This window comes from Dama dama, chromosome 20, assembly GCF_033118175.1.
Source record: "Dama dama isolate Ldn47 chromosome 20, ASM3311817v1, whole genome shotgun sequence".
NCBI classification, from domain to species: Eukaryota; Metazoa; Chordata; class Mammalia; order Artiodactyla; family Cervidae; genus Dama; species Dama dama.
The window spans coordinates 86,543,131-86,559,640 of record NC_083700.1 but is presented as its reverse complement, the minus strand read 5'-3'; the positions used below and the strand labels follow the sequence as shown (position 1 = coordinate 86,559,640).

At 45.6% G+C, this 16,510-nt stretch overlaps 1 protein-coding gene across 1 annotated transcript in view; it reads right to left on the bottom strand.

The window, feature by feature from the left end:
* The window catches only part of FYB2 (FYN binding protein 2), a 146,658-nt gene that overhangs the window by 116,913 nt on the left and 13,235 nt on the right, over positions 1-16,510 (bottom strand). The window contains exon 5 of the mRNA XM_061119748.1: positions 6,573-7,005. Coding sequence (XP_060975731.1) covers positions 6,573-7,005 — 433 coding nt within the window. The remainder of the gene's footprint in view (positions 1-6,572; positions 7,006-16,510) is intronic.

Genomic DNA, 16,510 nt, shown 5'->3' with positions numbered 1-16,510 from the left:
AAAATCCTTCCCAGTTTGACGGGAGAAGGGCACTGCACTGAGTATTCAAGTGAGTTCTCTTCATTTCCCAGTCAGGTCCATGTAAGAGCTTGCTAGGCCTGCTCTGAAAAGGTACCCCGGACTGTGTGACTCAAACAACAGAAATGTGTTGCCCCACAGTTCTGCAGGCTGGAAGTCAAAGATCAAGGGTCATCAGTTTGGTGCCTTCTGAGGGATACGAGGGAAGGGTCTGTTCCCTCCTCCTTGGCCTGTGGATGGCCATCTTCATGTTCACAAGATGTTCTCATTTTATCTTCACACTGTCCTCCCTTTGTGTGTATCTCCATGTCCATCCCTCCTTTTTATAAGGACGTCAGTCATACTGGATTAGACCTGCCCTAATGACCTCACTTTATCTTGGTGACTTCTGTAAAGACTGTATCTCCAAATAAGGTCAACTTCCGAGGCAGTGGGGGTTAAGACTTCAACGTACGGGACTGGGGGAGGAGACAGAGTTCAATTCATAATGGTCCATGTATTATTACTGTGAAGTGAAGTGAAGTGAAAGTCACTAATTCATGTCCAACTCTTTGCGACCCCATGGACTACACAGTTCATGGAATTCTCCAGGCCAGAAAACTGGAGTGGGTAGCCTTTCCCTTCTCCAGGGGATTTTTCCAACCCAAGGATCGAACCCAGGTCTCCTGCATTGCAGGTGGATTCTTTTACTGTACCATATCACTATTTTAGCTTGTAGAATTACCTGCCCTGTGACCTCACTGAGCTGACCTAAGCTCTTTATATAAAACTCAGCTGAGTGCCGAGAGGTAGATTCTATTCTCACCTTTACAGATGGGGTAACTGGGCACAGAGAGATAGGTAACTTGCTCAAAGACAAACAGCTAGTAAATGGTGGAGCCAGAAACTTAAATCAGTTGGGCTGCCACAGAGCCCATGCCTTTAAGCCTCAGGCTGTGCTACCGTTGGGATCTCACAGTCCAGACCTGGGGCTAGTCAAAGGGCTTGGAACTTGCAAGCTGGAGAAAAACCAATCATGACCACCCAGGAGTAAGGGAAGGCTTCTCAGGAAGGTGATAGCTGAGCTGACTATTAATGAAGTGACAAGTAAGATTCTAGCAAGAGGAATGAGCATGGTGCAGAACAGGCTGGGGCATAAGGGATGCAGGACCAGGAGGCTGGAGTGGGAGCATCTTGACCTTGTCAGCCAGGTGAAGCCCCTGGGCTCTACTGCACAGGCAATGGGGGACAATTTGAGGGCATCTGGCAGGGGTGTGACATGATCAAATTTGCCTGTTAGAACCACGTCTCCAGTGAAGAGATGTGGGTGCCTAGTTTTGGAAGGAGAAAGCTTGATTCAGTGTCAAGATAACAGTGGGTAACTCCAGGGTACAAGCTGCTGGTTAAGACTGAACATCAGCCCTGCAGCGGGGCAGGTCACTTCATGTCTCATGGTCAAGGACTAAGCAACACTGTTCAAGAGGCCTCTGCAGCACAGCTTCTCTGCAAAGATAGAAGGGAGGTGACCAGTCTTGGAACCACCTCTTGGAACTCCCAAGAAGCTTCACCCAACCATCTGATCTGAATCCCTGTGCACTCCACTTGTCCAAGGACAAGCTCATTAACAACAGACCATCTTCATGGCAATATGTTTCTCAGTGGGCCCATCCCTTTCCAGATGGTACCCTGCCTCATGACCTATTTATTAAGAATCAGAATACTCAGGAAAAACCCCTGAAATCATTCTTGAGGGCTTGCTAAGTGGTCTCACTTAGCATTCAGAACCTGGGTTCTAGACAGAACTGTCAAAAATAAGTCACCTATGACCTTGGGACAATCCTATGACGTCAGAGCATGACAAGACTACAGGGCTGGGTTTAGTCCCATCTGGGAGGTGTTGGCCCTCAGTGGCTCCCTTGGTCTCCAGCATGAAGTACATCTGTGTTTGAGGGCTTCAGTTGTTGTTCAGTCACTAAGTCATGTCTGACTCCCTGCAACCCCATGGACTGCAGCACGCCAAGCTTCCTTGTTCTTCACTATCTCCCAGCGTTTGCTCAAACTCATGTCCACTGAGTTGGTGATGCTACCCAGATATTGATACTTTCAATATCTGGCTCCGATTTACTTCTTGGGATTTTGGCTCTTCCCTTGTCCCTCATCCCTCCCTCCCTCCTCCCTCCTTCCCTTTCCATCCTTCCTCTGACATGCATCTCAGATACCAGCTCCTCCAACGGACCCTGGATTGTCCCACTTAGAGTTAGGTCCCCATTCTTGGTACTTATGATAAAACCTGAGCCTTTCTTCATTATCCTACTTTTCATTAATACTGCAATTGTCTGTTTTCTTGACACTCTCCCCTGCCAAACTGAGCAACTAGAGGACATGTATGATAGAACCCCCCTCAGAAATTCTAAGCTAGGTCCTGGCTCAGAGAAAATGTTTGGTGATTTTCTGCTGAACAATGCAAGTTCAGTTCAGTTCAGTCACTCAGTCGTGTCCAACTCTGTGACCCCATGAATCGCAGCGTGCCAGGCCTCCCTGTCCATCACCAACTCCCAGAGTTCACTCAAACTCATGTCCATCGAGTCAGTGATGCCATCCAGCCATCTCATCTTCTGTCGTCCCCTTCTCCTCCTGCCCCCAATCCCTCCCAGCATCAGGGTCTTTTCCAATGAGTCAACTCTTTCCATGAGGTGGCAAAGTACTAGAGTTTCAGCTTCAGCGTCAGTCCTTCCAATGAACACCCAGGACTGGTCTCCTTTAGGATGGGTGGTTGGATCTCCCTGCAGTCCAAGGGACTCTCAAGAGTCTTCTCCAATACCACAGTTCAAAAGCATCAATTTTTTGGCGCTCAGCTTTCTTCAATGCAAGAGGAGAGCCTAATGATCTGATGCTAGAGTTTACTCTCAGAAAATAACAAGATCATTTAAGAGCATCCACTGTATGAGGCACAGCAGAGAAGTAGTTACAAAGTGTGTGACCTTTCCCTCCCGGGCTCTGAGTCTCCCATCTCTAAAATGGGAGTCATTAGACTGGCTGGTTTTTGAGAAATCTCCCAACTCCTACATTTTATTATTCAATGGTTGGCCCAAATCACTTGGCTAGTAAGAGGCAGAAGCAAACATAAATACAGGTATTTGGACTCCAAATGCCAATGCTCATTCATCAAGAATTCAAGTACCGCTTTCTAAGCTCCCCCACTGACAAGCAATCTCAGCTTAAAAATGCTAGGATTCTCTCTTGCCAAGACTGGGGAACTACTCAACTGAGGGAAGGCACCAAGGTAGAACTTCATCAACCTCTGAACTATGTAACAAAGTATATTTTTACAGAACTTCCTAGAGCCTTATATCCATGGGGGAGAATAATACTTTTATAACTAAAAGAATGAAAAAATTACTAGTTCTGGTATCTACTGTTGCAAAACAGACCACCTCACAACTGAGTGGCCTAAAACAATAACCATTTTTCCTTATCTCACAATTTAGCTGGGATAGGAATTTGGGCTAGGTTCAGCAGGGTGACCCTTTTGTTCCACAGGGTGGTGATGAAATTGCCCCAGTGGTATCTCACCAGCAAATGGGCTGGTCTGTGGAGCCCTGGTTCTTTGTCACATAGGAGTGCTAGAAGGCTAGGTTTAGCGTGAACTGTCAACCAGAGCAGCTGGTTGACAGATGTCCCCATAGACCTCTTACATGGGGGTAAAGGACTGCAAGAGTAAGGGTTCTCACAAACCAGGTAGAAGCTGCATAGTCCTTTATGACACAGCCTCTAAAGTCACATAATGTCGCTTGTGTCACAGTCTATTGGCCAAACCAGTCATGATTCTGCCCAGATTCAAGGCAAGGGAACACAGACTCCACGTCTTCACAGGAGGAATGTCAGAGAATGTGTAGCCAAGTTTGAAAACCACCATAGTAACATATACTAAATGCTGCTATGCACCCAGCATTATGCCAAGCAATGAAAATTTTTTATGTTAATCATATTCCTGCCTGGGCCTCCCCCTCAAACTCTAAACTCAATATCTGTCTACTCAGCCCCTTAACCTACAATTTACTATGTCTAAAAGTGATCCCCTGGTCTTCTTGCAAACCTGTTCCACTTTAAATCATCTCATTCAATGTCAACCACATTCTTCAAGGTGCTTAGGCTTCACACCCTGGAGTCACTTTCTTTCACATTTTTTGTTTCATCCATCAGTTAATCTTGTTAAATCCACCTTTAATACATATCCAGAACCTAACCATTTCTAGTCACCTTTATTGCTAAGACTCTGGCCTGAGCTTCCATAGTCTCTTGCTTGAATTTAGGCAAGAGCCTGCTAACTGGTCAGCCAGCTTCTAATCCTGCTTCTTCTACCATCTGGTTTCTAAACAGCTAGGTGATCCTTTTAAAAAGCAAGTTGGATCATTCTCTTCTGCCATTCATTACACTCAGGAGCTCTCCATCTCACTCGGAGGAGCACCTGGAATTCCTACAATGGCCTCCAGCATCCTAAGTGACCTGACCTCTTCTTCTTACCACGCTCTCCTTTCATCTCTCCATGCTGGGCATCTTACTGACCCTTTGAACACATCAGACAAGCTTCTGCCCCAGGGCCTTTTTGCACTTGTTTTCTTATTCCTCTGCAGAGTGCTTTTCCCTAAAAGATCCACAGCACCAATGTCTTTACCTGCTTCAAGCTTCTGCTCAAATGGCACCTTGTAATGATGCCTTTCTTGAAACTATCCCATTTAAAATATCAGCCTCTCCTGCTCGCTGCCTCAAAGTCCTTAAACTCTGCCTTACTCTGTGGTTCTACATTGAATTCACTGCCATTTGACCTAATGTGTGTGTGTCTTCACCAGCAGAAGTTGTATGAAGGCAGGCATTTCTGGCTGGGTCACTGCTGCATCTGCAGCCCCTGAAACAGGCCTAACAACACAATGCAGGCGCTTAGTTATGCATACGGAGTGGGTATTTTGTTAGCTTTACAAAAAACAAATCCTCCTTTTAAAATAAGAAATAACCCATATTTCTCTTTTGATCTTTTTTTCCCCCTCTTTCTCTGAGCAGAAAACATTGCATAACCACATCAGCTTATCCCATAATTGCATTATCTTATCCCATAAAAATGCCATGAGCTAACATGCCCTTTGGTACATTTTTCTCTCCAATTTCCTAACATTCCACCCATTTTCCAGTTGTCATCCTTGCCGGCACTGCCTGGCTTATAGTTGGCACTCAATATTTGTTATTGACAAATTACAGCCCGTGCTTTGGCTCTGCTGCTTATCAGTTGTGTGATATTGAGTAACGAACAACATTCTGTTTCCTCCCTGTAAGAACTGGGGCAGAAAGCGCTGACCTCGACCTCAGACCTCACCGTGTTACCTCGACCTCAGACCTCACCGTGTTGTTACAGAGATAAACTGAAACAATGGAAGCTAGTGGCATATCAGAGAAGGCAAAATATAAGTTTCTTTCTTTTTTTCACAGCCACACTGGATCTATTCAGCCTGACATTTTCCCATCAATTAGGAGTTTCTCAGAAATTGCTAAACTGTAGGATAGGGAGAGAATTCAGAGGAGGGGAGACAGAAACCATACCAGGGTGCCTTTGCTCTCTCTTCCAAAACTCAGCTAGCTGGAATGGAGGGTCAACCACAGAGAGACATGTGTCCACTGCCCTGGGACCAAGGGGAGCTTCTTCTGATCGGTGACCTCTAAAATGGGTCCTCTGTCCCCACATAGAACCAATCTCTGGGAAGGAAGCGCCTGACTCACAGAAGAAAATGACTTGACTCCAGATGTATAATAAAGAAGACAATGAAGGTGAAACCCATCATTGCTCTGCTCCCTTGTAGAGAAACTGACTTATTTTAGAGGCAGGGAGGCGGTGGAGAATTAGAAAAGAGGAAAATATGGTCAGTCAAGTGAAAAAACTCTCCAACTATGTAAACAGGACGTGGCCATCCATCCAAGCAGAAGAGATGTTCACCTGCTCGGTGCAGGGCAAGTCCCCACTTTTTTTTTTTTTTTTTAACAAACACCTCCAATCATCTCACTAGTTATTCTAGTAGTAATCCTATTTTACCAGTGAAGAACCAGGAGCTAAGGAAAATGAACTTACTGGCCCCAGGCCACACAGCTTATAAGAAGCAGAGCCCGCAGGAAAACCACACGCCACAGAAGAGCCCCTGCAGCCTCCGACCAGGAAGCTCTCGAATGTCGAGAGGACGGGCAAAAGGACAAGCAAACAGAGACCGACCGCACTGTCACCCAGGCTGGGGGGCTGGGGGGCTGGGGGAGCGGAGGTTAGAAGCCTAGCTCACAGCGCTGGAGGTAGAGACCCTCACACCACCCCTCCTGAGACCCCTGCCCTTCAGCCTCCAAGGTGGCACAGGACAGGTAGACAGACCCCTCTTCCGTCCCCCCACCCCACCCGCGCCAGGCCAGGCCAGTGTGAGCTGGACGGCATCCAAGTGTATTCCTCTCCAGGAGGCGGGGTGCGCAGGCAGCCTCTCCCCACGCTTTCTCCCGGGAGGAGATGGACGCCCAGAAAGCCCGCGGCCAAACCCAGCACGACTTACCGCTTCCATGACTTTCTTCCGAGGTGGAGTCTGGCAGACAAAACCGGCTTCCCAGAGCTGGATCCTGAGGCCCAGGGTCCGTTTGGCTCTGCCTGCGCGGGCCAGGGAGCAGTCGCTTCCCCTGGCCGCCGCCGCGGAAACGCCTGGGCTCAGGCTGCGCACCTGTCCCACCTGGGCGGCGGCTCCTCCCTCGGCTGGGCTTGGAGCGCTCTCGCCCGCGGCGGGGCGCGCGCCGGCCTCCATCCGCCCAGTTCGCAGGCCCGGCAGGGCCAGGGGGCGAGGGATCTTTCCGTCCAAAGGTCCGCAGACTCTGGCGCTTCTCAGCCAGCGTCTCTGCCCTCTGTTCTCTCCCAGGCTGGTCCGCCCGTCGCCTTGCAGGGAGTTCACGTTGTGCCCTCGTGGGAGTAGTTGGTGAACAAGGGGGCTGGCGGGGCTCGGGTTAGGGCAGAAGGCTCAGGCCATACAATGTAATTTTTCTCGGTCACAGTTTCGGCCCCACTTCGGCCCCACTCCGGCCCTGCGGATGGCTGCTTTCCCTCAGGTTAACAACGGGGAAACCAAAGCCCAAAGGGGACAGAGTCCGCCCAAGCTCACAGGGGATTTCAGGGAGCCAGAAAGAGAGCTGTTAGAGTGGGGTACCAGTTTTGGTCAGACCCTATCTGAGCGTGTGGATACATTATTCTACCCAAAACTTCCACCCGCCCTCGGAAGGCTTGTAATTCCATTTATTTATTTATTTATTTTGGGTCATTTTATTTTTTTATTTTTTTTTTTCATTTATTTTTATTAGTTGGAGGCTAATTACTTCACATTTCAGTGGGTTTTGTCATACATTGACATGAATCAGACATAATTCCATTTAAAACGAGGGAAGGAAACAGGATCCAATAACCTGCTCCATGGTCACATAGGTGGTAAGGAGAAGGCTCAGGGTTTCAACACAGGTCTGGCTAATTCTACAAGGATTTTGTTTTTCTGGCTTCTTGTGTGTGTGTGATCCTGCTTTTGTTTGTTTTCTGACAGAGCTGGTGCTGGAAACCCAATCTCTAGTTGTTCAGAGCTCACAGCTGTCCTGGAGTTGGGGGGCCAGCCGGCAGCTTGTTCCCTGTTTCAAGTGCAGTCAGTGTGACTCCTCTGGCTTTGTTAGGCCAAGTTCACAAGAAATGAAAAGCCTGTCCTGGCCTGTCCAGGGGAAGAGGGGGGCGGGGAAGCAGGTGAGAAAACTCACTTAAGTGCCCTTTCTTCTAACAGGTGGCTCCCATACCGAGCTGATCATCACAGCTGCCAGGGAATGTGTTAAATCTACAGGCTTCAAGGCCCCAGTGCAGACAGGAAGACAGGAGCATCGTCTTCTGGTCTAGGGGCTGGAAATCTGAATTTTAATCAAATTTTTAGGTTAAGGTGTTTTAATAATAAATGGCTCACAGATCTACCTTTTAGCTCATGAGTCAAAACACAGACACATACACACTACAATTAAAAATTTTCAAAACAATAATTGCTCTTGCTGTGTGTTATCACACTGATATTTGCTATTTTCTGGACTTCGATGTGCTATTTAATTAACAAAAATCAACGGTCAGCTCACCCACTCCATTGATTTCACAACTCACAGTTTGCTCCACCTGTAGTGGTGTGGGCTCTGCCCACCAGCAGATGGGGATACCACTCCTTCAAGCTAAATGAGGTACAAGCCCAAGGTTCTCTGCCACTGTCCCTCCAAGCCCAGCCTTCACTCAGGTCAAAGGCAAGGCTGTTTCGCACACTTGTTTACACCATATGATGAGAAACCATGGGCAGAAGCTCTCAGGAAGGGAACCCTCCTCCCAACCCCAGGTGATAAACAGGCTGCCAAATACCTTTTGCTGTTAATGCTAGGGCACCCCCTGGTGGCTTCAGGCCAGCCTACAAAGACAGAGGGATGGAGTAGGTAGGTCAGAAGGGCTTTCATCTCTCTGGACCTGGCAGGACTGACAGCTCTGTACTTCTGGTTTGGTTTAGGACAAGTTACAGTGGTAGGTCAAAGGATATCTTGGGCACTACTCATTGGTAGCTGTTAGGAGTGTTTTGGAAGTGGGCTTAAGAACTGACTCTTGGAACTCTGTAGGATCCCCTGTTATTACCTTACGATCCTCTAGGTGCTAAACTCAGTTTCACCACTAGATGTTGACCTTGGGATTCTCAACAAACCCCTGGGATGTACGTTCCTGGTGTGTACAACTAGATAAGAGGGCTGACAATGTTGGCTTGAGGATTACTGTGCCAGGCAAAAACCTCTACAGCGCTTACTGCTAAATAAGCCCCCAAAAGTTCCTCTCTTCCTTGTTTCTTTTCTCCTCAATTCATGGTGGCTATGTCACTGTCAAAATGCACATGCTACATTTGGATGTACTGATGAAGGAACACTTTTATTTCCCTATAACCATCCCAGTTTGCTCGGGAGCCCCCATCCCATGAGTAAGCAGGCCCTTGCATTCAGCTTGGTAGGAGAACTCACACATGCTTACGTGGGAGGGGAGAGGCAGAAAAGAAGGTTCATAGTGGAGACACTGTGGGTAGGGGGATTGGGGATGTGAAGTTTGAGGTTTGATCTAAGTTTAGATCTCATCACTTCATGGCAAATAGATGAGAAAACAATGGAAACCATGACAGACTTTATTTTGGGGGGCTCCAAAATCACTGCAGATGGTGACTGCAGCCATGACATTAAAAGTTGTTTGCTCCTTGGAAGAAAAGCTATGACAAACCTAGACAGCATATTAAAAAGCAGAAACATTACTTTGCCAACAAAGGTCCATCTAGTCAAGGCTATAGTTTTTCCAGCAGTCATGTGTGCATGTGAGAGCTGGACTATAAAGAAAGCTGAGTGCCGAAAAATTGATGCTTTTGAACTATGGTGTTGGAGAAAACCAGAGTCCCTTGGACTACAAGGAGATCCAACCAGTCCATCCTAAAGGAGATAAGTCCTGGCTGTTCATTGGAAGGACTGATGCTGAAGCTGAAACTCCAGTACTTTGTCCACCTGATGAGAAGAACTGACTCATTGGAAAAGACCTTGATGCTGGGAAACATTGAAGGTGGAAGAAGGGGATGACAGAGGATGAAATGGTTGGATGGCATCACCATCTCAATGGACATGAGTTTGAGTAAGCTCCAGAAGTTGGTGATGGACAGGGAAACCTGGCATGCTGCAGTCCATGGGGTCACAAAATGTTGGACACGACTGAGCGACTGAACTGAACACTTCAGGAAAAATAATTCAACTGAAGAAAGAACTGTGGGGTCCCCCTATACCGACAAGGTGGTGGGTGGCCCACTGTGATCTGCACTTAATCATGGAGCAGGAAATGACTGACCGAGTTCAGACTCTCCTGAAGAACAGTGCCCCAGACTTTACAAGTGTCACCTTATTTACTTTTTATTGTGATTCTCATCTTCCAGTGGAGGAAAATGAGCCACAGATCGATGAAAGTCACTGATCCAGGCTAAGGCAATTAACAAATGGGAAAGCAGATACTGCAATCCAGGCAGTCTGGCTCCAGAGCCCATACTCACCACCCCTCACTCACCCACCTCTCTGGATGCTTCCACTTGCATCCTTGAGAAATAGAGACTCATAAACACAGAACCTGAGAGCTTGGAGGGTTATTTGAACCCTCTTATCATTTACTGAGAAAGCTTAGCAGATCCTTGGGCTAAAGTTAGGCTCCATATCTTATAAGTATTGCTGTCTTTCAAGCCCCTATCTTCAGTTTGCTCCTCCTTGTAGTGGGGATAATGGACCATACTCACCAACGAGGTCTTGTCCATTCTTGGGCATACTGAGCAGTAGAAATCAGTATCTCTAGCACGTTCTTCATGATTCCAAACCTTACTTTCAGTCCTGGACACCGCTTGTAGCTTTTTAGTGTTTCCATTCATGTCTTAGTTTTTCATTTCTTGGCAAACATGTTGCTTACACTTTGCACTGTAAGTAATGGTTTGTAGCAGAATACTGTGATATTTAAAAAAAAAAAAAAAAAGGAAGATTTAAGTAATATCCACAAATGGGAAATGCTGTGCATTCACCTCTTCCTAGGGTAAAACTCTGAGCACTGTTCGTGATGTGAAGACAAAGCTGGAGCGCATAGATTGATTGTCAGAATCAGGATGTACTGCTGAAGCAACCCATTATTAATATTAAAATTATTATTGGTTACATTAATCATTTCTGAGGATTTCCAGTGCAATGTGTGATTTATTTATGTATAATTTATATCCTGACTACTTTCAAAAGGGAGAGAAGGAAAGATGAAGGGAACTTAAATTTATTGAGAATCCATTGTGTAACAAGCTACATGGTTTGCGTATATTTTCTTCTGTTCCTCCGGACAATGGTGAGATAAGAGAGGTTATCTCTGGTGGACAGGTGAAGCACATGAGACTCAGGAAGGTCAAGGCAAATTCCCCAGCCATGCAAAGTCCAAGTCTGACTCTGTTTTGACTCTACTCTACCTCCACCCATGGCTTCTTCCTCCCCTCCATGATGCGTCCAGAAGGACTTGAAGGACTGGGCAATACAGAGCCAAATAAAATAGGAAGATTAAACAGAAAGATAAAAGCCATACAGAGGACAGGGTGGATGGGAAGGCAGAAAGGATTGATGAACAGTGTGGAACTATGAGATGATTACTACAAGGTATGCAATTATCTAAATGGAAATCATTTAAGGATAAAATACCTCAAATTATGTCAGGAGATATGTGGGTTCAACAAAGGGTCTGCTTCCTTCCTACCAGTTTGTGAAAACTGTACAAGCCAGATGGTTTGTCTTTTCTCTGGAAGGAAGCTCACATCTGAATTTTGTGCTTATCTAAGTCATCATCTTAATAGTATATCATAATTTAGTAAGAGCTTTTTTGAAGGATGCTAAATAAACACAACCAAGGCAAGTTGCTTTCCCTTTAACAAACATGACTAAGGCAAGTTGCTTTCCCTTTAACAGCATTTTATCAAGAATCTGAGCATCTAGTTTATGTCAGGTTCTGCTTGGAGCTGGAGATATAGCAACCCTTTAGGCTCTTGTAAAGAAGCCATCTTCCTCTATTAACGCCAGTTACATTATGTATGCATCACTCAGATGAATTATTAATATGTTTTTCTGATCTGCTTATCTTGTAGAGATCAAAGGATACCACTCCTCAGCAGGAAGGAGAAGGGGTTGCCTGGAAGTAGGAAATTGTTCCCAATATCAGTCAGGCCCATATCCCATCATCCAGAAAAGGGGTTCTTCAGATGGGCAATTCTATCAGGAAACCCTCTGTCTCTCTTTAGTCATGTTTCCTTGGAAAACATAGGAATACCACGTGGAATACCACATGTGGCAAAGGATTATCACATGATTGCAACTCGGAGGCTCGGAGTACTGAGGTTTAGGAGTGTCACAGGTCAATTGGCATATGACTCATGAATCATAATTTGGGTTAGCTGATTTTACATGTATTTGAAAGTTCTATCAGAGGGTAAGAGATAGATCTGCTTTCCTTGCAAGGAGTTAGGGAGGAATAGCTTCTCTCCTCCACCCATGTACCCATCCCCCTGCCTCTAATCACTCCCCCACAAATGCCAGGCTTATACTTTGTGGACTTGAAACACATGTATGGCATTCCTGGATAGGATGGGTCAGATGGCCCCTGACCTGTGGCTGCAGGACAGGAGTGTGGCAGGCAGGTGGTCCTATGGAAGACTCAGTTGAAGATGCATAAAATCCAGTTATAAAAAAGCAAATTAGCAATTGTAGATTTCTCTGTATTTATTCCTCATATATCATTCCCCAGTCTTTGGTAAAATCTAATATAATTTGATATTTAGCCTCAGATTTGGAATAGTGAAAAAGGAAGCACCTTTGGTCTACATCTGGGATGAAATGTTAAATAAAGAGCACTGTCCACTGAGGTCAGCACGGCTATAGTTCTGATTAACGAGACTCACGGTGCTGATGAGCCTGGAGGAGGAGGGACAGAAGACTCAAGGTTCTAAGATAGAGCTACCTCTTCTGGTAGCTAAATAATATGGAGGTTATTTTACTAAGGGAGTAAGATGAGCCGAGAAAATGCTTGTATTCACCAAATCCCAATTCTTTCTCCCTTTCTTGAGTATCTGAGTAGCTCTATTTTCCAACCTCCCCTGCAATTAGATTTGGGTGGATGACTAGGTTCTCATCGATGGGATGTGGGTAGAGTAGTAGATGTTACTTGTAGGGCTGCCTGCTCAGTGGTCCACTTTCTCTTTTCTCCTTTTGCAGTAATCTCAGAAGAGTGGAATCACAAGACAGAAGGAGCCTGGATCCCAAAGTCTGTTCTTTTAAGAGAACTTCTAAGGAGACCTGTCCAGTAGTCATCAGATTTTGATATAAATAAACCTTTGCTGTATAAAGCTATTAAAATCGGGGGGTTATTTGTTACTATTGCATAACCTATCTTATTCTGACTAATGCAGTTATTAGTGAGCTGTAGTAAAACCAGAAGTGAGCTGGTAGGGAAAGAAGAGAACATAGCAAGAGCTGGGTTAGGAAATAAGGAAACGAATCCTTAGGGGGATTTAGCCAACTTCTTGAGGATTGAATTGAAGACCAGATTTCTATGCTTAAATGATCTGGGTTGTTAGAAATAACAACAGGCACCCTTTATGTATTGAGTGCTTGTTTTGTATCAGGCACAATGGTCACTACATATATCAAATTTCCTTTGTACATTAAATATATATACCATTCAGTCTTTTCAATAATCTTAGGAGTTAGATGTCATTATCCCCTTTATATGGATGAAGAAACTGAGGCACCAAGAGACTGAGAATTTTTCCTCTATTTTCCACAGCCTATAAGACGCAGAATTTGGTTCAAATCCATCTGTTCTATTGGAGTCAAGTGCTATTAATCACAATGCTATAGGCAGTAGCCAAGCTAAAGCTCACAAAGGTGGCATCACTGTGATTCTAGGAGAGGGACTGTATCAGTTAGCTAAAGGATTATTGACAGCATCCTGAGATAGACTTCAGCACCTAGGGAAAGAAGGTGCAGCATCTAGAAAATTTATTAGGGCAGTGGACAAGCAGACTAGGGTCTAAGGCTTTACAGAGGGAAAGAAAATGAGCAAAAATCAAGAATAGAGGCAAATGTTTAATCAGTGGAAGAAGATACACACAGCAAAGGCTGGGAGACCGCTGAGGCACAACAGCACACTGGTGATAGAAAATCTATGCCAGGAGACAGTGGACATGAGACCAGAGTAGCAGGATTAGCCCCAGCCCTCCTTCCCCTGCTGGTGTGGATGCCCCTACCAGCCTCCTACTTAGCTGGGAGATGCTAAGGGTCTGAGCAGACCTGGGCTGGTGGTCAAAGGCCTCTAGACCTGCTCAGCGTATAGCAGGGGCTGGAGGGGAGATGGATGAGAGGGGATTCTGGCCCTAGAGGCACTCGCTTGTGAACAGATCCACCAGACACAACTAGGGCTTCCCTGGTGGCTCAGAAGGAAGGAATCTACCTGCCAATATAGGAGACATGGGTTCAACCCCTAATCCAGGAAGATCCCACATGCTGTGGAGCAGCTAAGTCTGTGTGCCACAACTATTAAGCTGCAGTTACTGAGGCCTGCTTGCCCTAGAGCCCATGCTCCACAAGAGAAGCCACGGCAATGAGAAGCCCGCGCACTGCACCTAGAGAGTAGCCCCCACTTGCCACAACTAGAGAAAAGCCCACACAGCAACCAAGACCAAGAATAGCCAAAAAATAAAATAAAATATAAATAAATAAATAATTGTTTAAAAAACACAATTATAGCCCATTAGAAATATGGAGAAAGCAAATATACTGGGTATTTGATTTTTGACCAATCCTGGCTCAGCCAATTACAAGCTTTCCTTCAATCAAATGACTCATGTCTTTGACTCTCAGTTTTTTGATCTGTAAAATGGGTCTAACAAACTCACTCCCACAGATGGTTCTGGTATGAAATGGTACATGGTAATATAAAGAATAACACACAGTAGTTGAGACTTAACAGGCACTCAGTAAAGGCTGGTTCCATCCCCTCTTCCCTCTCCATAGAGAAGGAGGTATCTATCTCTGCCCAGAGGTTGGAAAGAAGCTTCAGGGTCAAACTAAGTCTTGATCTTAGTCCTAGAGTAGTCAAGGAGGGGATGTGCAGGGGGAGAGAGTGCCTTGTGCAAAGCCCTGGCTTCAATCATCAAGCCTCCCAAGTAGGCCCTTTAGTGGGGAGAAAAGTCTTAAAAAACTTGGTCTCCACGTTCAGGAGTTGCTGTTCCTGACCCTTCATCATCCGGAAAGCAGCCCCATGATGGCACATTCTTTTCTGCTCTAATGCTATTTTCTCACTCACTAACTACATTGTCAGCGTGGCCAGAACCTCAGGCTCCATGCTGCCAAAAGCTGGTGCAGCAGCTTGTAGGGAGGTGGGTTGCAGCCAGGGCCCCCCGCCTGCACAGCCCCGTGTGAAAGACCTCAATCAAGTCTGAACAAGGATGTTGGATGGGACAGGCCATTTGGCCCCTGTTCAGGTTGCAAGATGAGTCTTTTGCGGTTGAAATGAAGGGCTTCCTGGGGAGGAGGGTGACATGTGTCAAAGAGAACTTGTTTCCCACTCTTTCCCAGAGCAGAGGAGGCTGCCCCAAGCCAGGTGGAACAGAGCATGAAGGTCAGTGTGCTTATTCAAAGGCACTTCTCACCATGGCATTTAATCACCTATATAAACATTTGTTGAATTGAATTACCTCATTCAGTGCTCACAGCCAGGGCACATAATAAATCCCCATTATACAGATGAGGGAACAGAAGCTCAGAGAAGAACCTGAAAGGATTTGATCAGGATTAGATTGGGAGGGAGTGGCATGTGGAGAAGAGGAGGGAATTGAGAAGGTTGGAGAAAAAATATTACAAACAAGTAACTTTGAACCTGGAACCTGGAAGCTCCAGCTCACCAAGACCCATCCTTTCCCTTGGCTTCTGCCTACATCCTGTGTCCACATCCATATCCTCAGCCCTGCATTCAATCAAAAAATACTGACCTCATCTTGACTCTGAGCTAGGTTAGGCCAAAACATTAGTGGAGAAGAAAACACACAGTCCAGTGAGGGGGTCAGGCATTTAACAAACCAGTGAATCGTCATCTGATGCTTCACACCGTAAGTGCTGTGAAGGAAGACAACAGGGGGTGCAATAACAAGGAGCCCCACTTCACAGACGGTAGTCAAAGAGTCTAAGTCATAACTGAATGCCAGACCCCTTCACTCATTCATTCACCCCACAAATAGTTATTGAGCACCTCCTCAGTGTGTTGAGCTAGGCACTGTTCTATATACTGAGGACTCAACACTGACCCACTTACCCAACTATCTGCTGGACTGCTCGCCTGGGCATTCCATAGACACCCCATACTCAACACAGTCATAACTAAGCCAGTGACTTGACCCCCTAAACCCCTCAAATGGTATCAAGTTCATCTACTTCCCAAAGCAGAAACCTTACTTTTTACTTTATATTGGAGTATAGCTGATGTACATGCTTTGTTAGCTTCAAGTCTACAGCAAAGTGATTCAATTGTACATATACCTGTTCTTTTTCAAGTTATTTTCCCATTTGGGTTATTACAGATTATTGAGTAGAGTTCCCTGTACTATACAGTAGGTCCTTGTTGATTATTTTATATACAGTAGTGTGTACATGTTAATCCCAACTTCCTAATTTATCCTTCTCCCCCTTTCCCTTTGGTAACAATAGTTTGTTTTGCAAGTCTGTGAGTCTGTTTCTGTTCTGTAAATAAGTTTGTATCAATTTTTAGATATCCCATATAAGTAATATTATATAATATTTGTCTGTTTGGCTTACTTCACTTAGTATGATAAACTCTAGGCCCATGCATGTTGCTGCAAATGGCATTATTTCA